The sequence below is a fragment of the Triturus cristatus genome, chromosome 3_2, assembly GCF_964204655.1.
Source record: "Triturus cristatus chromosome 3_2, aTriCri1.1, whole genome shotgun sequence".
In the NCBI taxonomy this organism is placed as follows: Eukaryota; Metazoa; Chordata; class Amphibia; order Caudata; family Salamandridae; genus Triturus; species Triturus cristatus.
In genome coordinates, this window is record NC_140584.1 from 568,501,978 (window position 1) to 568,528,919 (window position 26,942).

At 38.9% G+C, this 26,942-nt stretch overlaps 1 protein-coding gene across 1 annotated transcript in view; it reads left to right on the forward strand.

The window, feature by feature from the left end:
* Positions 1-26,535, forward strand: part of RORA (RAR related orphan receptor A) — a 256,702-nt gene extending 230,167 nt beyond the window's left edge. The window contains exons 8-10 of the mRNA XM_085648298.1: positions 2,117-2,227; positions 10,862-10,974; positions 12,251-26,535. Coding sequence (XP_085504424.1) covers positions 2,117-2,227; positions 10,862-10,974; positions 12,251-12,415 — 389 coding nt within the window. The 3' untranslated portion in view covers positions 12,416-26,535. The remainder of the gene's footprint in view (positions 1-2,116; positions 2,228-10,861; positions 10,975-12,250) is intronic.
* Positions 26,536-26,942: the final 407 nt, after the last annotated feature.

The window sequence follows — 26,942 nt, forward strand, 5'->3', positions numbered from 1 at the left end:
AGCTTCTAAAGATTTCTCCTTAAATTCCCCCAGGCATCCTGCCTTCCCTGGCTCCAGAATAATGTCAGGGGATATGCAGTCCTTTGTGTGGAGACAGGACACAGCCTATTCCGGTGTAAGTGAGGCTGGGCCCAGCTCCTCCCTTCCATCTTGCCAGTGATGACCCATCCAGTTACACCTAATCTCCCATTGTGTGTGGCTGTCTAGGAGAAATACACAAAGCCCAACTATCATTCATGTGCCCAGAGACAGGCTGCAGGCACCATATGACTAAGGCAAGAAAATGCTAACTTTCTAAAAGGTGCATTTTCAGAATGGCAATTTAAAAAATGATTTCACCATTAGTTATGATTTTAAATTGTGAATCAAGACACATCAAACTTGGATAGCTTATCTCGTCCCATTTGGAAATCACACTTATAAAAGAAAATAAGGCATCTCCAATATTACCCTATGGGAGAGCTATGCCTTGAAGTAGTGAAAAACTCATTCTAGAGTTTTCCACTAGTGGGACATGTAAAACTTAAAAGTAACTGTCCCACTTTTTAAATACATTGCACCCTAACCTCTGGGCTGTCCAGGGCCTATCCTAGGGTGAATTATATGCATTAAAAAGGAAGGTTTTTTTGCCAGGTGGCAATGGCAGTTTAAACTTTACCCACAGACTCCGCAATTGCAGGCCTGATACATGTTGAAAGGGCTAGTTAAGTGGGTAGTGGGTGGCACAGTCAGTGCTGCAGAACCACTAGTAGCTTTTACTTCACTGGGCCTGCGTACATATAGTACCAATTTACTAGGGACTTATAAGTAAATATGCCAATTGGGAATTAAGCCAATATTACCATGCTCCCCAAACCAACATTATTTTTTTTTTTACAGTTGATAGATTATTACCCACATTGGATGTTAGAAAAGCACCGATGTCCGATTTATTGCCCTATTTATTGCCCTAATGGAGGGTTTAAACAGAGAGCAAATGTACAGGACCACATTGCTACTCTTTATTGCTTTTGGGCAGCTACACAGAGATTATGCAATCATTAACCCTGGTGTTGCAGCAATAATAGTGGCGTGCTATTAGATCTGCAGCAGGGTCGATAATAACATGAAAGCTCTTTACTACCCCCCACCCAACTATAAACTCAGCTCGACGTCAAAGTGAAGTTGTCTGTTCTGTGATATGATGTGCAACATAGGAATCTATAATGAGAATCACAGTGCAAAAGATAAAATGTTACCTGGAACACTACTTTTGTGCTTATATCTTTTGTAGTTTCACATAGGATCCAGCCAACCTTCCAAAAACGTAGGATAGTAAAAATGTTTTCTTTAACGTTAACATAAAACAGGTGTATTACTTAACATGAATGCAAATGCAGGGAAGTATACCGCCTAACGTTCGCATCGGAGTGTGGCATTGTGGGTCCCGGGTTGACATCACATTCAGGATGTGCCTATAGTTGACATCCACTACACTTGAAAAAATAAGAGGTAATTTCAGGCTTTGGCACTAGATCGTAGAAATACAGAGAGGATGTAAATACAAGCTGCAAAGTACAGCTCAGGCAAGAAATATTTTTGCGCGCCATGGAATCCCTCACTCCGGCCTACATTGGTGATGGATCAATGAGGGTATGGAACAAAAAGTCTGTCCAGACAGGCAGAATATATTTGACGTTTTGAGACAGTGCTTGTATTATTTGGAATTTCTAAGACATCCGTAGCAAGTTGTACATTTTATTTTGCTATAGCAGTGGGTTTTCTTTTTTTGCGTGCCATAAATTGCACTAGAACATTCACAATACGTTGCATCCCCGAAAACTGTTATTGTAACTATTAATAACAAATAATATTAAAGTAGTTTTAATATGGTGGCAGTAGCCCCAGTTGTGCTTCCTAGATGTATTGTAATTTTCTGGATGCCCTATTGCGCTTACAACAGTAGTTTCCACATGTGTGTGCCCAACAGTTGTGGCCACTTTTTACTTTCCAGTGATCTTTCCATACTACTTGTGACGATTGTCCCCTATCCATGATCCTTTTTACTTGAGCTTGTTGTGTCACCTGTGAGATCCTGGATGAGAATCTAAGCTTTCTTCTTTGTTTACTTGCTTAGGTTGTGAAGACTTCATTACATTTGTTTTTGAATTTGGGAAGAGCCTATGTTCTATGCACCTGACAGAGGATGAGATAGCGTTGTTTTCTGCGTTCGTCTTAATGTCAGCAGGTAAGATATAGAGTGAATCCTGCTAGTGGGCAAGGAAACAGTAATGTCGAACCATTAGATTTATTTTATAAATACTTTCTTCACCCCTACCGTTTACGGCACCGCTGAGAGCTCAAGCATCAGTGCATACAAGCCTCACTTCTTCCTTATTACTGTTTCCACAGCCTCACTCTCCTCCAGACATTGTTTGTAACCCAAAAAAGATTTCATTAGCCTTATGACATACGTGTGACTTCAGCAAATCATGTTTTTACTGACAACAACATTATTATTTCTAAACCCATTTATGGTCCCTTCTTGGGAAAATGTGGGAACACTGTAAGGCGGCTGGACATCTTCCTACTGTGCAAGCCTGAGTATGAGCAAAGATGTAGGCACAGCTTCAAAGACAAGGGGACGCACACGATCCCAGTAGAAGTCAGAAAGTAACCTAACCTGGTGAATGGCGAGACACAGAAATCCTGAACAATGTGGGACTGTTTACAGATCAAATTTCTATGCACCTCACATGACAGTCTATACTAAACTGTATATCTATGTAGAGCCTCCCATGAGACAGAGAATATGGAAAACATACGTGTGTCCTGGTAACTCTATGCATAATTAAGTGGTCCTTATATAGATATAATTGCACGAACAGCACATTATGAATGCATAAAGAATTTAAATGAGAATAGTTTCTTGACGAAGGAATTTAACATACTCATAAATGCCACTATCACGCCCCCTCAAAACAATGTAGTTAATTCTTATGTAGATGAATGTTATGATATTAGCTGTCAAGAGAGTACAGATTAATAAATAGACAGTACAACAACAGAGATGTGCAATAAAAACTTAAATGAGAAAACGACTTCACTGTTTGAGAAACCGACCTGACAGGTGACTAAAATAAGCCTTCACTGCAACTATTAAACATGCTCCTTTAAGGGAAAACAATGGAACCTGTAGCATCGATTTAGCTTGGATTGCTTGGATTAATCTTAGCCACTGGTAATTACCCTGGGTCGCAATCTATTCTATTGTTTTCTTGCCCATCATGCCACCTCAGGAAGGAACCAGCAATATGTGATTCAGCCTTGGTCCTGTTCCAAAAGAAAAGTAAACAAAAAAGTGATTAGAATGCTTGAATTCATCTCAGCCTTGGTAATTACTCTGGGCCACATCCCAGTCTATAGATTTTTCTCCCTCAATGCCACCTCAAATTAGATCAGTCCTATGCAAATTAACCTTGCTCCAATAGGATCAGTCAAGCCAGGTCCTCTTTGAACTGGAGCACTATCAACCCAAGACTGGCGGCTTTGCCCTAGTTGATGCTCTTCAGTTAGGTGCAGCTTGGTTCCAGTGACACAGTAAGCATGGGTCCCACTCCTGAGCATACTGTTGAACTTAGGTTGCTGCATTTAAGTAAAAAAAGTTATTCTCTGCCACTGATACCTACTTTGGGTCGCTTCCCAGTCCATTGCCTTTTTGCCCACCATGCCACCTCGGATTAGACCCAGCCATATGCAAATCAGGCTTGGTCCTTGTCCATTAGGAACGATCCAGTCTGAAATGCCAAGCCAGGTCCTCTCTGAACTGGAACACAAGCAACCAAGAGGCCAAGGATATGCCCAGACATGGGTCCCATGCTCACTGTGGCACTGGAAACAAGGTGCAACCAATGGACGATCCCCCTCTAGTGGAAAAACGGTTTTGGGTTGCTTGTGTTCCCGTCCAGAGAGATCCTCACTTGGCATTTTGGGCTTGACTGTTCTTATTGGAGTTAGACCAAGGCTGATTTGCATATGGCTGTGTCTAATCTAAAGTGGCGAAGAGGGTATAATCGATATGTTGGAAGGCCAATGAGAGATTGCCAGTCAGGCTATTTGCATGCATTCCTCCCATCATGTTTTGTGTTTCATGCTCCAATAGGAACAGACTGAAACCAGCCTAGGCTTGCCTGTGCTCCTCTTAGGAGGAAACCTGTCCCAGCAGCAGCGGTGACTCCCTCGTGGGCCCCAGGGCTATGCCTCCTTGTTTTCTGGCCTGGCCTGGTTTTTATTATACCAAGAGTCAATATTATTATTGACTCTTAGTATAATAATAACAAGCATTGGCATAGCCAATAGGGTCTCGCCTTTGGGACCATATAAGTGGTTAGCCATGCAGCATACAAGCTGCGAGTTCACAAACATTACAACGAAGACAAAACAACCAGTCACATTTCGTTTAACAGTGGTAGTTGAGCTGGCCTAGTTTTTTAACCACGTGTGCTTGAAGGTAGGCGCTTATAAATTGGCTCGACGTAAAAAAAGGAGGAGGATGGAGAAACGCAGAGGGAGAGGAAGAAGTGAAGGTAAATGAAGAATATGTGGAGAAGGGGAAGCAGAGAGACATGATGCAGTGATATGTAAAAAGATGGAGCAATACAGGTGAGAGTGGAGGGAGCAGGGTGGCAAGATGAAGGGGAGAAGGAGGTTAGTGCAGAGATTAATGTGAAACGGTGGCATGTAGGCAAAAGCAGTCAATAAAAAGAGAGAGCGCATTAAAGGCCAAGAAGGGCTTTAAATTACTCTGCGCATTGCCAGGTGCGAGCAGGCAGGAGAGAAGGGTGGGGAACGAGAAGGGGTGGCGGGGATGCGAGGGGGAGGGCAGGCAAAGGAGTGGGGGAAGACGGGAAGAGAGGAAGGGAAATGTATGAGTAGGGAAGAGGGGGAGAATGGGGAGGCGAAGAGAAGGCAGAGGAGAGACGAAGTGGGGAGAGAGGGTCAGAAAATGAAGGTGCGCTGCAGGGATCCGAGAGGACGTGGCAGAGGAGAGAACGGAGTGTGTATGGGGATGGGGTAGTGGTGAAATCGGTGTGATCCTACAGGCACTTCTAGCTGGTGGCTCTGTGAACACCCTAAATATCGATTCCAAAATATCGACTGCCCAGAATATCGAAGTTAAAATATAGAGTGGACAGAATATCGAATTATCAAAATATAGATAGGTCAGAATATCGAATTTGTTTTATTGTTATGTATGGTAGTATATGTGTTAAAATTATGTATTATTTTTGTAATGTATGTTTAATTTATTTAAACTAATGAATGTTATGTAATTTAATTTTTGCGTAATTTAATTCCATAGCGGGTTGTGGGTTTATAGGGGAATAGGGTGGGAAGTAATTTAATTATGGTTAATTAAATATTAATTATATTTATATGTTTTGATAATTGATTGATAATTAATTATTCATTGGTAATTAATTTGTATTAGTTGGTAATTTATTTTTTATTATTAGGAGCGGGTTGTGGGTTTGTAGGGGAATTGGGTGGGAAGTAATTTAATTGTAATAAAGTAAATAATTATTTTTTTATTTATGTGTATTGATAATTAATTGATAAATAATTATTAATTGGTAATTCATTTGTATTAATGGGTAAATAATTTGTATGAATTGCTAATTAATTTTTATTAATTGCAAAATTATTTTTACTAATTGATTAATTGATAATAATGTTAATTGAATTTTCGTATTATTGGGAGTGGGTTGTGGGTTTATAGGGGAATTGGGTGGGAAGTAAATTAATTGTAATAAAGTAAATATAATGTTATTTATTTATTTGTATTGATACTTAATTATTAATTGGTAATTAATTTTTATTAATTGGTAATTAATATTTTTCAATGGTAATTATTTGTTATAAATTGGTAATTATTTTTAATTAACTTTTTATTGGTATTGATAATTAATGTAATCTTACTTTAAATTGAAATCATTACTTTCCCTACTTTTGCACTCTCAGGAGTGGGAATAGTATTTTTTACCCTCCGCTATCCAACTCTTTCCCTACTGTTGCACTCACTGGAGTGGGAATAGTAATTTTTATCCTCCTGCTATCCAACGATTTCACTACTGTTACACTCTTTGAAGTGGGAATAGTAATTTTTACCCCTACACTATCCAGCGTTTTCCCTACTGTTGCATTCACTGGAGTGGGAATAGTAATTTGTACCCCTACGCTATCCAACGCTTTCCCAACTGTTGCACTCCCTGGAGTGGGAATAGTAATTTTTCCCTTCCTGCTATCCAATGCTTTCCCTACTGTTGCACTCTCTGGAGTGGGAATAGTAAATTTTATCCTCCTGCTATCCAACGCTTTCCCTACTGTTGCACTCTTTGGAGTGGGAATAGTAATTTGTACCCCTACGCTATCCAACGTTTTCCCTACTGTTGCACTCACTGGAGTGGGAATAGTAATTTTTACCCCTACGCTATCCAACGCTTTCCCTACTGTTGCACTCATTGGAGTGGGAATAGTAATTTTTCTCTTCCCGCTATCCAATGCTTTCTGTACTGTTGCACTCTCTGGAGTGGGAATAGTAATTTTTACCCCTACGCTATCCAATGCTTTCCCTACTGTTGGAGTCACTGGAGTGGGAATAGTAATTTTTCCCTTCCCGCTATCCAACTATTTCCCTACTGTTGCACTCTCTGGAGTGGGAATAGTAATTTTAACTCTCCCGCTATCCAATGCTTTCCCTACTGTTGCACTCTTTGGAGTGGGAATAGCAAGTTTTTACCCCTACGCTATCCAACGTTTTCCCTACTGTTGCACTCACTTGAGTGGGAATAGTAATTTTTACCCCTACGCTATCCAACGCTTTCCCTACTGTTGCACTCACTGGAGATGGAATAGTAATTTTTCCATTCCCGCTATCCAACGCTTTCCCTACTGTTGCACTCACTTGAGTGGGAATAGTAATTTTTACCCCTACGCTATCCAACGCTTTCCCTACTGTTGCACTCACTGGAGATGGAATAGTAATTTTTCCATTCCCGCTATCCAACGCTTTCCCTACTGTTGCACTCTCTGGAGTGGGAATAGTAATTTTTACCCTCCCGCTATCCAACGCTTTCCCTACTGTTGCACTCTGTGGAGTGGGAATAGTAATTTTTACCCCTACACTATCCAACGCTTTCCCTACTGTTGCACTCACTGGAGTGGGAATAGTAATTTTTATCCCTATGCTATCCAACGTTTTCCCTACTGTTGCACTCACTGGAGTGGGAATAGTACTTTTTACGCTCTCACTATCCAACAAAAGCTCTACTTTTTTTACATTACTTTTATTATGTTTACATTTTAAGCTTTTTTATATTATATCATGTATGTTTTATTTAATTGTTTTTAATATTTCATTACGTTTATATTATTTTTAATACATTTAAAAAATTCGATATTTTACCTAACTATATTTTAACATTCTATATTTTGGAATCGATATTTTAGTACTTACCTGTTTGTAGACAGGGAGTCGATATTCTGGCCTTCTATATTTTGGCGTCGATATTTTGGGCATTCTATATTATGTCCCTCGATATTTAGTCACTGAACCGGTGGCTCTTGTGAGCTGGAGGATGCAGGTGACTTGGGCTGTAGACTGTAGCTGTCAGATACGTGTTGGAAGTCAGCAGCATAGCAAGGATGCCCTGGGCATGGTGCAAGAAAGGATCATGTCCCCTTTGCTGCTGTTGGGGTAGTAAAAGACAGCAAGTACCAGGGTCTGCCGGGCCCCGGTGCCGCTGCATCAATGGCAGCTACGCCCCTACTGCACATTGTAGTAGGCGCACTCTTGATAATGCTGTGATTTTTAGGACACTGGAGGATGCTCCAACTACAAGCTAATACTAATAGGCTGCATGGAATCGCACAAAACTGAGCACCTGGAGTGGAATGGAGCACCCTGAAGCTGCAGTGCACGTGGCTGTACAAAATCGTCTAAACAAAGCACTAGACTATATGCAGTAACAATTTTCGGTCACCATTACTGACTTCTCTATACCTCCCAAGGCGCATAGAGTGGAGGCGAAACGTAGCATACAGCGCTTGAAGAAAAAAAACATGAATTACATAACAGTATTAAACTCTGCCGAACGACACCCACAAACGGTGCCTTTAATATCAGAATGTCCTGTTTTGCTTGACAATTCGTGACAGGAACCGTAACATCAAAGGTGCTGAAGCATGTACGCTCGCACGGAAAACCTCAAAGACACTGAAGCACGTCCGCTCGCTCCCGCAGGCAAAACACAGTGGGAGTGACCCTTACAAATATTAACCTGACCCAACAAAACAAGGAATGCAGATGAAATATGTAACAGTATTAAACTCTGCTGAACGACACCCACAAACTGTGCCTTTAATATCAGAATGTCCTGTTTTGCATGACAATTCGTGACGGGAACCCTTAATCACACGGAAAACTTCAAAGGCTGTAACACTGTAATTTGCCCAGGAACAGCGACGGATATCTAATTGGCGCCTACGCAGAGATTACGGAGACAAATCTGAGACGGGCTCTGGGGCTGTGACTGCTGATTAAATGTTGTGCAAGCACATCTGCATGAGTTTTGGGCACAGCCGAAAATGCTAAGTTGGAGCTGTGCTTGCTGCGGCGCCAAAGGCTTTGTGGAGGGGGCCCACTCTCTTTTTAGCTTCACTACTTGCTCTGATATATGAAACAAATGCTACAAAGTTGAAGTCTGCCACTGTAGAACCAGCCTATCTGTAGCGGTTTGTTGTGTTTGGCGCTACGTTATGGGCTTTTGTGTCTTCCTGTAGGAAAGACAAAAAAAATCAAGTGTTAAAAGGACCCGTGTCAAGGGCACATCTTCCGAAAGTATAACTGTTAAAAATGTTAATCAGAACATATTCTGCGAAATGTGATTATTTCTGAGTCTGTTTCTGTCTAAAAACAGTGAATTGGTGGGACCGAGGTAAGTGTGCCTCTGACTTGAATCATTGTAGATATTTTTGTGGTTTTCGGTTGACCACAGTGCCGAGCGTAACTGACATCATTAGCTTTTTGACAGAGGACAACGTCACATCACTGACGCGCGCGACGGCGGAAAAAGTGAAAGCTCTAGATGGCGCCTCGGGCGCTGAAAGCTACCGGCTGCACGCGTGCACGCTCGTGTGAACGCAAGCGCTAGGCCAGCCAGCAGCACTTTGAAAACTCACCTACTAAATGTCTCTCCGAGCAGCGCATGCGCACTGACTCAGCAAGACCTCAAAATGCTGTACGCAATAGCCCAAGGAAGCTACTGACACTGTCTGATGGCCGGGGCAGGTGCATAAATGTGCCTGCACTAGCCATCAGAGAGATTATCTAGGGCTAGTGAAATCGCAGCTCTGGCCTCAGGGCCCTGACACGTCTCAGTTCCTCCCCCATCTGCCACGTGCTAAAGCTTCACATCTAAAGGTAGCCATGAGCGTTGCAGGCTTTTAGCCGTGCAGTGCCTGTGGCTACACATCAGTCAGCCAGTCTCCACACTATTTCCCAACTCCTCATAGCATTGAGAAATGGTGGGTGAAAAAGCAAAGATTAAAACCTTGAATCTGCTACGGCCCAGGTTTGAGGTTTCAGTTTCATGCTCCAGCGCTGGAAACAGAAAAAAACAACAGAAATCTAAACAGGGCCTGTGCAGACAGTAAGGTAAGTAAAAAACACTTTCAAATGTGTGTGTCTGTGAGAGACCGTGTGTTAGCATGAGCGTGTGTGTGTGTGAAAGTGAGAGAAAGTCAGTGAAGGTATGAGTGTCAGAATGAGTGAGATTGATTGAGACTAAGGGAGAGTGAGTGAGTCATGGTGAGCTTGAGAGTCAGAATGAGTGGGGCTGAGTGAGTCTGAATGAAACAGAATGAGTGATAGTGATAATGAGCAGGATTAAGTAAGACTCAGTGGGAATGAGTACGACTTAGTGGGTTAGAATGAGAATGAGTAAGCAAACCCTCCAAGAAAAAGTTACGCTTGCTCACTGGAACTTAAACCAAGGATTATGCCTCACCACTTTTATGTCACCAGCCACCACTTCCTGTTGGAGCAGAACCAAGGCTGAGTAGCATATGTCTAGTTCTGTCTGAGGTGGAAAGATGAGCAAGAAAACAATGTACTGGAATGTGGCCCTGAGTGAATTCCAGTGGCCTAGACTAATTCAAATATCTGACCCATGACTTTTTTCTGTTCCTTAACTTTCATGTTGCTGGTACCCTATAAGCATTTGACTCGGGTAGGCAGGTGTCTAGTCACTTTAGACTGTTTAATCCCTCCTAAAGAGAGGAAGAGACTAAAGTGTATTTATTATATTTTAAATAAGTATTCTGGTTATTGAGAGCATATGCTGTGGTGTGGCTGCTAACAGTGCTTGGCAGATAACACCACTCAAAGTAATATATAGAATCCATCAATTTAGGAGTGGGATATGTAGTTTGTACAGCTTAGTTTGAGGGAACGTTTTTGGCTAGATCACGGGCCCAGACATGAAGACCTAGTTTCCCATGTGCCATCAGCAACTTTGGTTACTGTCTAAACCACAGTCTCTTTAGGCCGGGTTAAATGCAGAGTCAATCTGGCAAATGAGGGTCTCTTGTGGTCGCTTTTGCGCAGTTTAGTGTGTCTGGCAGAGTAGTCAAGGACCAAATTCCTAATGGTACCTTTTGTTCTCAACGTGCTCTTTACTAAAAAATATACATTGGCATTCACACTGTGGTTTATCTAAGGCAAGCTTCATGAATAACTTACTGAAGAAAATTGGAAGAATTATGTTACAAATTATGGTGCTCAAATCAATCTGGGTGTTAAAAATAATTGCTTGTCCTTCAGATCGTTCATGGCTTCAAGAGAAGATAAAAATCGAGAAACTCCAGCAGAAGATACAGCAGGCCCTTCAGCATGTCCTTCAGAAGAATCACCGGGAAGCTGGGATCCTAACAAAAGTGAGAATCCAGTCTTTCTTGACCATGATATGCTCTGTGACCGACCATTTGTAAATCTTGTTCTTGCAAGGTATATTACACTGAATCCTGATAGTGTGTGATGCAAATAGAACTGGCTGTTCCGACAACCAGCTGTCTGGTATGTGTCACCATTGTAAGCCCACAACCTCTGGGTCCACGTACTCGAGTATGTCTGCAAGTAAGATAAATGGTTCTGCAACAGGACCACGTGGGCATTAGCACTTATATTTTGAGAATCAGTGGGACCTCTGCCTGTGATAATTTGATTCACTTTTAATACACAGTACATGCTGTCTGTGCTTGGTTGCCCTTGGCCCAGAGGTGAAGAGCATGTTGCTGCAAGTAAGCGGGGAGATTGCTGCAATAGTGAGATGCACCAACAGCCCAAGTCATTGCTAAACTTGATGTCATTGAGAAGATAGGCTTTCTACAGAGTTTCTGTCTGATCACCTGTAAGCAATAGATGCAGCCACCAGAGCAGGGACCTCACAGTACTGGTGGCTCTGATATTGGGGTTCCACTCAACGGGCCTTATGGTATTATGGCAATTTGCAGTTTGTGATTGTTTGTGTAGTAGCACAGAGTGGCATTGCTCAGATCAGAGTGTACAACCTGCACATCACAAGTACAAATACAAGCAGAAAATATTGAATCTGTTCTTGCTTGCAAAAGCACGTTTATTATTACTACGGCTAATATTGAATAAATGTGCTCACCTCCAAAGGAAAAGTAAACTGTGTTGACCGGAGATGTAGTTTAGTGGCAATATTGCTGACTCTGGAGACCTGGGTACGGATTTTTCTAATCCTATGGTTTGCGCAGTGTAGTTCTTCTCCAACTGTAACTATACTTAAAGTGCATTCATAAAAAATACAGTCCTCTGATTGGTACTGCACCAAATGAATATTCCAATGTATTCATAACAAACCACCAGTACTGTAATCTGTTTACAACTGGGCCCCCTCCCCAAACACACCCACCACCCTTCAGGTTTGACAGGTTGCTGCTGAAATAAAAAAATGTTTAGTGTAAAGTGCTCAACTCATTTGACTGAGTTGGACGCTTTATGAAATACCTTGTACCTGAACAATAACTAAAGTAGAAATTGGAGAGAAAAATCCCTCCCTTTAAAACATTCTTCACTTGCGAAATTCTCCACTTGAAATAATTGCGCCCTCCCATAGTCATTTATTGCATATGCTTTGTTTTCCTGTGCATTGATAACCTTTGCTTCCTGCATTTGTTTGCATTGCAGTTAATATGCAAAGTGTCAACGTTGCGAGCACTATCCGGACGACATACAGAAAAGCTGATGGCATTTAAAGCAATATACCCAGACATTGTGCGGCTTCACTTCCCTCCATTGTACAAAGAGTTGTTCACTTCAGAGTTTGAAGCCGCCATGCAAATGGATGGGTAACGGGTACCTGTCTCAGTCTAGTACTTCTGGAATGTCCGAAGTAGGAACATTTAACAAAATGAGAAAACAGACACTTTGCGCGGCCCTGCGCGGACCGGGCGAGCCTGCGTGCTGCACGTCTTTTGGTGGCCGGGGCTACAGGAAGGGGAAGCAGTGAACACACCAATACGGATGGACTTGTTTTGCTGATGCGTTGTTTTTTGTATTGTTATTTTATTTCTATATGGCCTACAACTATGGACCCTTTCTCTGTCTCGGCCCGCCATGCTTGGTCTGCGTCGCTCAAAGTTGTGAGGGGCTCGAGTGAGGAGGCCGCCTCTCAGTAATGCACTGCCTGCAGACTTTCGACAGCATTATCTGGATGTCCCTTAAAGTAGACCATCTGCACAAGGTGACCTGCAAGAGGGGTTACGCAACAGCAGGAGGTGCTATTTTCTGTGTTACGTCCTGACTGCATCATGAAGGAAGGTTATAATACTTGTGTTGTCTACTAAAAGCCATTAGACAGAACAGCACGAAAAGGGTCCATACCAAAAGTTGCAATTAGCATTATATTACAATACAGGGTAACTGGGCATGAAGACTTATTATATATAGCGCAGAGGAATATTGTTTATATATTGTTTTAATTAATATTTTAATGTAACTTTTAGTGACTGGTATTGCTTTTTGTTGTTGAATTTAATATGGCACTTTTATTTTGCACATTCCTCCAGCTCATCCTGTTTAAATGAAATGCTTGTGTAAGTTGTCTGTGTTGCATGTGCACCAGAAATACAAGTTTAACTGAGACAAAAAGAGAGAAAGTTTGGGAGGTACGGTGGGAGCTGACTTATGCTGCTGTTTTCGACATAACTGGTTAAAAAAAGAAGGCTGGTCATACTCTGAAATCGTTGCACTCAAAAATGTAAAATGTGAAATTTGATTTCCAGAGTGGTGTTTCTCTTTTGTGCGGTAGTTGTACCGCCGGAAAGTACAGGGATTTTTAAACTTGATTTAACTTATAACTGCACAGTGCACTGTCCAAATATCCGCTAAATACTAAATACTTTGCCAAAATTATATCAACAAAAATATATAAAGGAGGGATTGCATGCAGCATATTTTGCAGTATTAGGTCCCTTCAAAATACGGCATACTAGTGATGGAAATGTTAATATTCTTCTCTTTGATATTTACGAAGGGTTAATTGGGAAAAGATAAATTGAGATGAGTCACACACAAAAAAGGGGGCAATACAAAGAAGAAGCCTTTGATCGTTTGAAAATTGAGGGTAGCTATAGGGCAATCCTCTACCTAAAACCCATGAAAATAAGTTTTTGTGTAGGTTTTTTGTACTGGCACTAACCACATGGAACAATACGATGTGGCAAAGTCCACTAGTAATAATTTAGGAAAGTAATTTCCAGAGCACTAACTTAACTGCCAAAGCAGAGCTTCTTAACACTGGCACTTAACTTGCACTGAATTACTCCTGTGTGCACTATTATTTGTTCTCTTACAGAAAGAGTTGTCTTCACTGTTTGCCGTAACTGCCCTCTCAGGATTGTAGCAATAACAGCTGGAAAGAGATTTTCCTAAATATTCAATCCGACAACTAACTCAGCCCCATCACTTAGCACAGTCATTTGAAATCTGGTATTATAATGAGGGTCACCATATAAATAATTCAACAAATGATTTCATCGGGTTATTCCAGACTAACCATTGTAAGAAGTGGGGGGTGCAAAGTCACAAACACTCGCTACAAAAAGTATTATGATGTGTAATTGTCGGAAACAGGAACGCAGACATGTAGAAAAGATGCCTCTCCATAATGTCAGCAGTCCAAAGTAGGCTTTATTGAAACAGTACCTTATCCACAGCTCGCCATCTCAACAATTCATAATTCCTACTGACACACATTGAATAGTATAAATTTAAGAAACATTCTATTTGGTAAAGGCTCAGATGAGAAAATGAGCAATGCCAAGTTCTCACAGGATACCACAAGACATTAACCACGATGCCATACTGAATGCACACATAGCTTGCACTACACGCTAAGCATTGTTGTTCGTATGCCCAAATTCTAATCACTAGGAGTGAGTGTTCTCTTTGTGGCCACTGTAGACTATTTGGTTCCAATTAAGCACTGGGATAGTGGATAAAGTGAAAATGTCGCTCATAATATGGTTTAGGTTCATGAATATATATGTGAAGGTATTTATTGCACGAGGTAGATGGCTGTCTGCTCAGAGGCTTAGGGCCATTGTACACAGTGGGGCCTTGGTTATACCTCTCTGACATTTTATGATGAGCATGAAGTTTAGCCCAGTCTGTTATCTATGATTATTGGAGTATATCAGTTTTGTTGTACAAGCAAGTCTCGGGCAACTCACTCTCTGCATCACCAAGATTTAATGAACATGACAGTGCTTTGCGTCACCAGTAGATTTTCAGCCAAGGCGGCACCATCACCACAGGTGGTCTTTCAGTGATGTGAGGATGTGGGTCCTTCTTTATCCAATTAATTTGTGTGAACAACACGGTCACTTTTGACGATTTCCAGGACAGAAACACCCAAAACTGACATATATAGTTTTTTATTGCCTATAAATCAAAATCTAGCACAAATTACGGGCACTGGTAGCTATTGAAACACCCCAAAGTAAATTGCTTTAAACATATTTGGCCAATGCTCCTATCTGCAATAGGCTTTGCACTATTACATGTGAATGATAACCCAACTTTTTTATTTCATTCCCCTTCAAGGATGTAGTCTCAAAGATGTGCCTCGCTGTGGGTTAAACATTACCCTCCAAATCTAGCTTTCCTCTTTACCATCATCTCTGAGATCACGTTGGTTTACACAGCTTGTCATGGCATAGACCAAAATCTTCAGAGTTGGATTGGCTATTGCCAATACTTGCAAACAGTTTCCGATCAACTGTGGGACTCCCATTGTTTTTTTCCTAATTAAAAGAAGGGGTGTTTTATTAGTGGAAGTCCACATATGATAGCATAACACTGGCTGGAGACCAGTTTAGACCAGTCTAGAAGCTGCCCCCTATCTATTTACAAACCCAAATAAGCATCAGATGGTTAATACTTGATTTTTAAAAATAAAAATAAAGCATATCTCTCTTTTTCAAGATTATAATCAGGGTTTGGGCACATATAATGCAATTGCAAAAGGACACCTTTCACACAAGGTCGACCTCTGCGCACTACTTCAAAGAGATTGTGCTCCTACGACAGCCCAGTAAATGGTACTGCCTACCTGTCTGTCTTGTAAGAGTAAGCAAAAGATATGGCCTTGCAGCGAGGCATGATTTGCTGCTCTCTCTGGAGCTCTGTGAGCCATTGTCATCTGCACCTGCTCACTTAGGTACTGGTTTCCCTTTGCTTGCAGTAGCTCTCACTACACTTTTTGCTTAGTGGTGTTTGTCTACTTTCACTTTAGCTTTGTTTTCCTTCTTATGTCCACCTTCTGGTGTCATTTGTTGCTGTAAGTACAGCTCCTTTTACCTACTTGCTCTATGGCTTCCCTTGTCATCTTCGCACAGTTCCAGGTTGAGAAAATAATCTTCCTTAGTCATTTATATTCTTAGTTGAGCTACTATACAAATGTAGTTGAAGTTGTTACTATATCTTATCTATTTTGTGTTTTTCAGAGGTTCACCTGCTGGCCCTGTCTGACTCTGTCCTTTTGACACTTAAAGCATAAGTGGCCTTATCTAGAGGACATGTGCTTGCTTAAAAAAAAAAAACAACGCTCCTCCTGACTTAAACGATTGTTGTCAATGTCACTTTCACACCCGGATAAGACACCGCAAAAAGGAGTTATATAAGAGCAGAAACTGCTTGCCAGTGCCTTGTTCAGTGTAGCAAATGTTTGAGCTGTCATTCGGTATAGTGAGGCTGGTTTTAATATAGCCAACCAGTTAGAAGACGTCTTCTGAAATGTTCAGAAACATCTATCTGATCACTTTTCCTATGGAGAGAATAACAACACTCCTCATAGTATTCCCAAAATATGTACTGGTCTACAAAAATGCCAAACTAATATAAGACTTTTGCACATTCTGGAAAGCCCAGTGATTTTCCCTGGCATAGGCTTTACTTCTTGTGCGGTGCTTGGTCTACTTTGTGGAAATATTTTCCACGGTATTATACATTTTGTGCATTGGTGAAACTGGTGGAGCCAACTACAACAGAATCTGAGGAAAATACAAATCATTCTAATGGTAGATTGTGCACTATGTGAATTTAAATAGCATTAAAATGAGGGGCATAAAACTGTCATTTTACCAGAAAAAAGAGCCAAGTGTGCTCTATCTTAGGGTGAACTAGGTGGGGAATATTTGGAATGGCTGTTAAGAAACAGTATATTGTTTACAGTACTTAAATCCAATCCACTCAAGGTCTGCCTATTACTTTTATACTAACATATTTCACTAGAAGTCTTTTTTACAAAATCGGACCAAGGAACTGCTCTTCTGCCAAAAGGCCATATCACTATCTTAATAACCAATTTTGTAATCCTGTTATTAGTGTATTGAAGAATACTTATCGTAAAACACATGACCACATGTTGATTCCATACCATCACTCATCATCTTCTCTATGCTCACATCAGCCATTTTACCCAGGGTTCACTGGTGCACTAGCTGGATGTATACCTACATTCTATAATGTTCACCCCCAACCAAACTTTCTTTAAGATGCAGCAGACTTACATTAATTAGCTCACACCTCAATCAGCCCACGTTTGGCCATACATGTACTGCGGGACAATACTGCTTGACTAGTATAGGGGTTGAGTATTTTTTGCCTGATATTTTCATGCTATCCTTAGATCTCACTAACTCTGCTATTCACCACTCCAGCATCTTTTCAGGACTCTCGCCTTAGGAACTGTTGGGAGGTCATGGAGTATCATTGTTTGCTTAATGTATTGCACTTGCTGTACTGTTGTTTTTACTAGTTATTTTCATCACAATGTTTGGAATATCTGGCATAGTAGGATTCTCCCAACTGAAATCATTGAATTGGGCTGTTTGTAAAACAAAAATGACAACCAATACTTTCCTTTTAGCAAAAGCTTTCTGAATATGACCAGCCTTTCATACAAGCGTATTAAAGGGCAACCTATTCCTTATTTCTCTTTATGTTCACAAATGTCTAATTTTATCTTCTTGCACCAGTTTCCATGGTTGAAAGTGAGGCAAAAACCCTTGAAAAATCCATTACAGTCATGCCGAGGCGTAAGACCCTTCTATGCACTAAAGAATAAATAGCTACTCACAACTTAGCACTTCATCTGAGACAGATCAATGTTTGACCCTGGCATGTTGCACACTGGAGAGTTGCTGGTAATCGCCATCACATTTTGTACATAGGAATAGCATGACTTGCCAAAGTAGTCTCTGTTACTTCCCTATTGTTTACGCAGCTTTGGGAATATGCTCAGCCATATTCTGAATGCGGTTGTCAGCACTCAATTGAGGTTAGGACACAGGTTTGCAAATACATTTTGCTTGGTTACCCCACCCCTAGTCTTCAAACTCACTTGGGTTAGTTGCAAGCAGATACATTTAAAGCTGCTGACTTGGAATCTTCATTTGGGACTACAGAAATGTAGGGTAATAAATGTACCAATCACCAGGCCACTTTGCGGGTTAGGTATGGGGGTTGGTTTATGATAATAAGTGTCTGAGCTCTTCCAAGATGTCACCTTCTTTGCTGTGTGTAACTAACTACAGGATAACTCTATTCCTTTTGGAACTTGGATATTATTGTTACATACAAAAACAAAAGCTCCACTCAGTGGAATTTAAATTAAAAAATGAATGATTTCAACATAAAGTTGTTTACAACAATGAATGAATCAGTGAAGATGAATAGGAACAATACAACAAACCAAAACCAAAGTGAAGAGTTAAATCAATCTATTGAATTTATTATATTTATGAAACACCATAAAGGAAGTACAGGTGTGGATGGACTAGTTCCCGAAAAAAGTTTCACACACTTCGGTGATAAGTGAAAAAAAGATTTGAAAACAGTGAGCCCTGACTTAGATGGCAAGTGGCAAGATACAACTGTAAGGGTCTCAGTTCAGCAAAAGCTTTGTTACATTCATTGTTGTTAGCAGTTATAGGGTGAAATCATATTTGCATAATATTTGGATACCCACAAGTGAAATTGTTGCTTCTTTTCTGACTTTAGCCCTTGAACTGAGCTGCATGTGAAAATGCACATTCCTACAGGCATTTCCAGGAGCAAATATTATTACTACGCTGTAACCACAAACTTTACATTTTCACTCACATCCTGTTGTTTTTTTATTCCAGTCATTTGCAAAACACCTCTTTTGACAGGAATGTGTATGGGCAAGATCCTTTCAAGTGTAAGGCATGTTATAATTTAAAGGAAACCCATCATTTTTAATTGTGCAGAAGTGTTTTCACTGTGGTTTGTCCATATTTGTGATACATCATTAATAACATGTATTCGCATTTAGTATGGAACAAACCACTGTCCTTGGAATATATCTTTCATTTCTGTTCTATGCAAGAGTGATGTAAATGCCTGTTTGCCCAGCATTTGCTCAGTTGAATGCTACATGAGCTACTTCTCCCACCTGTCCTCAGGTCTGCAGCAGAGAGGCTACACAGGAGAATATCATTAACAGCTGATTTCAGATATGAATCTTTGGACTTCACAAAACGTTTTCTGAACCAGGCAGAATTTCTGATCCAGCAAGCCTAGGAGGTTGACTGATTTTTGCTCAGGTGAGGAACCTGCACCATTAGATTTGGTGGGTTCAAGTGGCACTCACATTTACGTCTGTAAGGGTACTTCTGTGTTTTGAAATATATGTTCTACTTCTGGTTCATCTTCCTGATGCAGACTTCACAGTGAATGTGGAATCTTCAGCAGACCGGGGTGAGTCATTCAAATGTATTAATAATTTTCTAAAATCATCATTGTTGGTTCTGTAGCATTCTAATTAATGAACATTTATGCATTCTGGTAGATTACCTTCATTTGGTTGAAAAACACGTTTTACTATAGCAAGCACTGACTATATGTGAAAAGGTCAGTTCTAATACTATTTTATTGCACTTCAAAAGCATTTGCATTGTGTGACTGGGCCTTTGAGAAACGCATTCAGTTAGGTGACTCTGAGTTTACTGACCAAGGAAACTCTGAACTCTCCTGTCATCTGCCCAGCCTCACAGAGCACCAGCAAGTCTACTGACTTTTTGTCTGGTTCCATTTCACGACTGGCTTAGCTCTGTAGCTTTATATGATCATTTCACCTATATTGCCTAACATGTTTGTATTTCACATGCAGCAGCTTAGCAGACAATTTTGCAACAAAATGCTATTTGTTTTTATCCAAAACCATGCGCAAATTCCATTATCTTATGCATGTCAGGGGATAATCACAGAGACCCCTTGTATTTGTCTACAGATATCCCAATTTGGGCCAGTGTTAAGAAGTGCACCGAGGAGACAGGGCATCATTTGAATATATCATCCTCTCATTAGATCACCAAGTGCAGGTCAAAAAGAGCATGATGTCCTTTCGGCCAGCGCAAAAGATCCCCAAATATTTTGCATTTGCATTTGCATTATTGCTCCGTTTTCTAAATCGAATGTCAAAGAATTAAAAGGCTGCTCTTTAATACGCAACACCCATCTTATGTTACCAAGGTTATCAGTGTATGTATATAATGTATGTGTGCTTCGGTCTGTGAATGTGTAGGTGTGTGTGCTGCTGCTTCTAGATTGATAATGCCAATTAATAAAAAAAAGGCTATGTATTAAAACATACGCATTGGAAGGTGGGGAAAGATTTTATTCTATACAAAGCCTTGTCTGGACCACTTTAGAGAGACTTCTATTTTTTTAGCCCTTCTATAAATATGTATGGCACTTGAAATGTTCCTGCAATAAAATGTGATTTGTTTGAAGATAAACTAAAAACGATTTTGTAATGTGAAACAATGAAAGAAAGTTATGTAATTTTTTAAGAAAAGAAACCTCAAAAAGGAAACTTTGTATTATTTTCTTGATGGAATTTGTCTATCTGTCTATTAAACGTATGTCATTAAATGTGCCATAACAGAAATGTGCTTTTGTATAAAAAAAAATTGTTGGTAGATTAAAGGTTTAGCTGTTTTGTGTTCTGACATTCCGAAATGTGAGACGAGAGCTGTGGTAGTATCCGATTGGATCACAGGCTTCCATAAGGGAGCACTGCTCTTGTTTGCACACGTTTTTCATTCCTCTATAGTGCAATATGTACCTAGAGCACTTGCGGGTGTCCTTGGATCCCTCAGGGAAATAAAATACAAATGTGTACAGGTTTTCTTTCACTTTTGTTTTTGTTTGTTTGCTAAGGAATGTCAAATCACATCACTTGATTGTTATTGCAAGAACCAGCCAAGTAATAATCCCAGAACCCACAATGTATAAAGTTTAATTTGATCATTTTTAGCTCTCAGAGAAAGCTGACATTTAAACCATGATTCATATAAAACATTTTTACATATCAGACAGGATCATAATAACACTCACTTAGAGGTTAACACCAAATTGTCATATAAACCAAAAGACCTAATTATTTCTGACCTTGAATTTTATTGCTACAGTTTCTTGGTATGTTGAAAACAGTCAACAGTAGAAAGATAAGACAGCAATTCCATATTTTAAAAAGAGAAGACAAAGGGCCTGATTTAGAGTTCGGCGGATGGGTTACTCCTTCACAAACGTGGTAATACCCCAGCCGCCAAAATACAAGAGTCACAGGATATAATGCACTTATAATGCAGCAGATAGGATATTTGTCACGTTTGTGATGGGGTGTCCCATCCACCAAGATCTAAATCAGACCCAAAGTGTTTTGTGGCTACATGTGTAGAATAGCATAAGATGCATACCACCAGGTTCTTTTTGGATAGCCATCATTTTCTCTGTTACCCGTATGGGAATCTGTGAGAATGTAAGCATTACATGTGTCTACATGCTACCGACCAAGCGTGGCAAAGCAATCAGGTTGGTTTTATTTTGTGAGCCTTGATCCTTCCTTCACACCAGGAATGTCTAAACAGAACTGTAGCAGCTGTTCTGAAGGGTTGACCAAAAACAAATTTTGTCTACTATGCACCGTATTTCATTGGGTGTCACAACATTTCGGCATGACTATTATCTGGAGTTGGTACACACGATCATTCACTAGTTGAGCAACTTTTAGCATTGGGTTCTAAAATAAAAAGGGTAACAGCACTGCATTTGTTGGTGAACCGGAAAACCCTTGGTTGAGGATAATCCAGGTGGTATTGTGTCCTTTTGAAAGTAATTGGAGATATTTCTATTACTAGTAATTTGACGTAGAGCAATAATTGATTAATGTGCAATTAAAATAAGGTTGTGTTAACTCCAAGTTAGAAAATTGCTCCTCAGCATCAGATATTAGCCCTCTAAAAGGGTGCAAGGATTTTAAAGATGATTGCCATTCACCAATGGGAGTCTCAGGCCATCCAGGCTCTTTGAAGATGCAATCTGTGATGATCCATATGAACCCTTAGTGGAAGGAAATAAGAAACAGGTCTACTTACATTTTAAAAAAGAAAACACATTTCTGTTTCTCCAGCTCTTCTTTTTAGCTTACATCAAAATGATGAAATAATAGAAATGCCGATTTACTTAGATGTGTACACTAAATCTGCAGGATGGAATACAATTTGACTTGCTTATATAGAAAATCTTTCAACAAGTAGCATTGGAATGACATATGTCAAGTATTGTACAGCTCTGTTAGCTTAAAGTACATGTTTTTTACATTTGATAAGAGCTTCCCTTTCTCAAGTTGTTATCGCTGCAATCCATTTTTATCTTCCAATATTATGATCTGTATTGTTTATTAGTACTTTTAGAGACTTCCTTTACGCTTAATATTGGATCATCCGCATTGCCATGGAACAGTGCTAATTAGAGTGCTTCAGATGATTTTAACCAAATTTAATCATACTATGAACCATAAACTCACCCTTTGAAGCTGTTAAAAAGGTTAATACTTTGAAAAGTATGTAAGATCTCTGCTGCTAAAAAATGCAAACAAATAGCAGTTGATAAGATAAGCCTTTTGCTAAAATAAATTGTATATATTAAATATTTTCAAGTCATGACAGATTATGAAACTTTTGCATAAATTAATACAAACATTGAAGATCTTGGCACACTCACTTTGTTTAGATGTACAAAAGTGGCTAGTAAAACTCATACATGTGTTGTGTTAAAAATAAATATTGACAGTAAAGCCTTTGACACTGCACATTCTAGGCTTTTGTTTTTACTGTTATTGGTTTAAAAGGCTTCACAAATTCCATTGTTTTAGAGCACCTTGCAGTACGAGTGTGTCTGATTTGCAAATAGACATTTGAGTGGAAAATGAAAGCTATATATTTTGCACATTTTTTAAATTGAAGGAGGTAGAGGGTTTCTTTAAAAATGCACAGTGATATTAGCTTATACTCAGGTGTGTTTGGCTACCAATCATTACTAGAAACTTAATGTTCTAGGTTTAGCAGTCTTTACTACAGCAATAACCTTGGTTGTTAGGGTGAACCCAACTCTTAAAACCAATTTAGCATTTTTGTATACACTGCAACACTTTACAGATTTCACAACTTGAAAATAGTTACTTAAATGTAGAAAGAAATGGCAATAATACACCAAAGGAAAATGTTTGTGATACTGAGGTTTGAGATTTCAAATTGACAAGTTTATGTTTCCTAGTGTTATACATTTTGTGTTATTACTCTTTTCTAGAAGTACACATACAATAGCAGTAAGTAGTTGGTTTGGGGCCATCTACAAATCAGAAAATGCAAAACGTAATTCAAAAGACAATCTGCTGAATTCCAATCTTTTGATGAGGTAGCGGATGATTGTGCATATTTTATACAAAAAAGGGTGCAAATTAAAATTTGACTGCAATCCCATAGAAAGCAGTTTCCAGACATGTATATGAAGCTCATTACAAACAAAGCTGCTGATGAAATTATGTCCCTTTAACAAAAAAAATAAACTCCATTGTGCTGATCATGGATAGTCATACAAAACAGTCATATACATTTATCAGTACTATCTAAAGAATATAGCGCAAAGTGCATTCTCTGTTAGTATATACTAATAAACAAAATCTTTAGGTGTGTGTATACTCAGAGAAGTTTAATTTCACTTAGTCCCTCAATGCATTCGAGCATAGACTACATGAATCAGTCAACTTTAATGAAACACAACATTCCTGCGTAATCATAGAATTAATGTCCTAGAAATGGTGGTACTGGAAGAGGTTTCCTGGTAAACTTTCACAAATTTCAGTGATACATAGGAAGAGTTCCTAATGTCCTTGTTGAATGTGGCAAATTCCAGATATTATCCTAAATGCTGCTAAATATTTTCCAGTGCTCTGTAAATATCTGTGGTTGAAAGACACCTTTAAGCTGTTGCAGTTGAAGCGTGGCCATCGTAGAAAATATAAATATAGCATTTATAATAATGCACCAATAGAGTATGCGCATTCAACTCCACTTTTTGACAAAAATTTAGATAAATAATGGCAATACAGAGCTGGAAAACAGCTTTAACATGCAGAGATTGCATTGAAAGTTCAAAAGTAGACGTGGTCCTAGTTTTGAATCGTATTATTTATATATAGTCTGGGAATAGTAGTTGGCTGATTCTTTGTATTTCATTGTGTCTGTCTGCTCTCTAATGGAGACCGATTTTTGTATACAACTATCTGGGCAGTTAGAGGCTTCATCAAATTTTCCCAGTTTTAATCAATAAACGGCAAGCCCCAGACAAGGCTTTACATTGTAACAGAATTGCAGTGTTTGGTGGTTTATTTGCAAAGAGTTTTAAATGTTGTCTATTTTATGGCACCTTTATGGATTTTCTTGTTTCCAAAGTACAATAACAATAAGTTATATATAATACTGTAGCCATAAATGAATGTCAAGCAATAGAAAAAAAACTTGTGCATTGATAATTCACAGTGTGTACATCTGCATGTAAATGCAATCTCATGTTTTTTCTACGCAATCCTCAGATCTCTTTTTATTGCTGAGTTAAAGACTGCTAACAGCCCTAATTTATTTTTCACTAACTTTTATTAACTCCCTTCATTATGTTCTATTTTCTTGACTTTCCTTCCTGTTCAGTTCTATACAAACTAATGTTCTGCCTTTCTTTCTGTATGGGTTTGAAAAAAAAGGTATGTCACACTATAAACAGCCTATCCAGAGCAAATATTTATCTGTTTATCAAATACCACAAGATGCTGTATAATATCGGTTTTGCAATATATTCTATTTTAGACTTAATTGTTTAGAACCAGAGGTGTGCTAGTTTTGTGTTTTTCTAATGTGTGGTGCTAGAAAAGGTTCATTTGTGAACAAAAACTAAATATTTTAACAAACAATACCACCTTTGGGTGTTGTTCATTTCAAGGTGTACATATATACACATTATTGTAAATGCCCAACAGGTACCTGTATCAGAGTACTAGGTTTGGGATACGCTTCTCTCTTTAAAAACAGAGGATACTTATATTAAACATTCTGTACTATATTTAATCCAGACATTATTACCTCTTCAGCTTTAAACATTTGACATCAAAACATCCACATTGATTTAAGAGGTTTCTACTTCATTACTAGCAATGCCATTTGGCTGTTATTATCAATCTGGATTATTTTTACCACAATTTTCAATTAAGTGAATTATTGGTATTCTAATATTATCCACTTTGGATAAAGAACAACTATACTTGGTATTCTAGTTGGCTTAAAGTTTAGCCACCACACCTGTTGACTCTTTATGTTTCAGTGCACTTGTTAAGGTGCTGTGTGTACAAATTAGTGGGTCAGCAGCCTTACATTTTTACCATTAAATGGCAAAGCTCTAAAAAAGGAAAGACTTTTGCTATACAAATCAGAATAAAAGGTTATTACTGTACACAGACAACTGAAATATTACAGGTTTCCTTAAAGTCAACATTGTCAGCAACTTTAAACTAAGTTTAACTTCAAAGAATAGTCATAGTTTTCAGAGAAAAATTGTGTTTAAATAATTAATGCACTCAACATGCAGAGACACATTGTTTAATTCAGAAGCAGTGCACATGCAGCTGTTGGAATAAATTATTGTGTTTCAGAATGAATGAAACTGTAATAAACAAACATATTAGTCCATCAGTTAATTGTAGAATATATCAAGCTTTCTCAAATGTTTGACTGATGGTTTACAATATTACTAAATATGACTTATTTGTTTCATGATTTTAATGGACCTTTATTAAACATTTTGAATCAACAGGCTAATCACATACAATGTAAACATTTAGAATTTTGTGGTTAGGGCATATTGTTATCAAAATGAAAAGCACCCGTGACTGGAATGCTTTATTACTTTTTTGATGTGTCAATGCATGGTTAATATTTTCTCCAAAAACCAAATGTCTGAAGTAAAAAGAGGGTATTTTTCATGCTGAGAAAGTGTGTGGTTTGAGGATACACACCTAAAACTAAAGAACAAAACCTCAAAGGCAATAAGCTATTTTCCTGTATTTGTGTGTAAACCTGCATGCAAGTTTCATTATAATTATACTGTACTTGTAAATATGTTTTCTGTTACATATATGGTATATAGAAACAAACTCACAGACATGATGGTAATGTAAGCTGCTTGCAGGGATAATCAAGTATTACTTTCATTAAAACCTTGCTCATGGTTATTTGTTTTAGATATTTTTAATCTTCTGTTACTGTACAATTAATCTTCCTTTAACTTACTCTTACAGCAATCTGCTAACACTCAAAATGTGTTAATTTAGTCTGGAAAATAGTATTTTGATCCATTTTGTAAATATAATTGTAAAAAAGAGATTTAATGTTGTCTTTTAAATACTTCAATTTCCATTCTAATATGAATGTTGTTATATTGTTCTTAGAAGCTGTACCTTTAATATTACCTTTAATGAAAGTACATTGGCCACATCAATTTTAGATGTGCTTTATGTACAAAGACCCTATAATAAAACTGCAGCTTGTAATGGACCCTTTGCCTGGTACTTTCTGTTCCATATTCTGCCGGTCTACTTTTGTGAGATGCTATACACTTTTTTTATATACTTTTGACATAGATTGCTTTTTTATTTTCTTTGTTGTGTTCTTTGTTAAATCCTAACAACACACTCAGTATATGTGTCTTCTTTGGTACTTAGCTATATTGTATAACACAGCCATTGAGGAGACCAAGGAGCCTAAAACAGGGTTTCTTAGCTCCATTAGTGGGTACCTCAGTGAGGTCAGCATTATGCTATATTGTAAGCTCCTGGTTATGCACATCAATCTGTTAAAACCAGGGCCGCTGAGATTATGCAGTAGGGCATACGTATGCAGCAGGAATGACAAATCATTCAGCAAGGAAAGGCATGGTATGCAGCAGCCAGATAACACAAGTC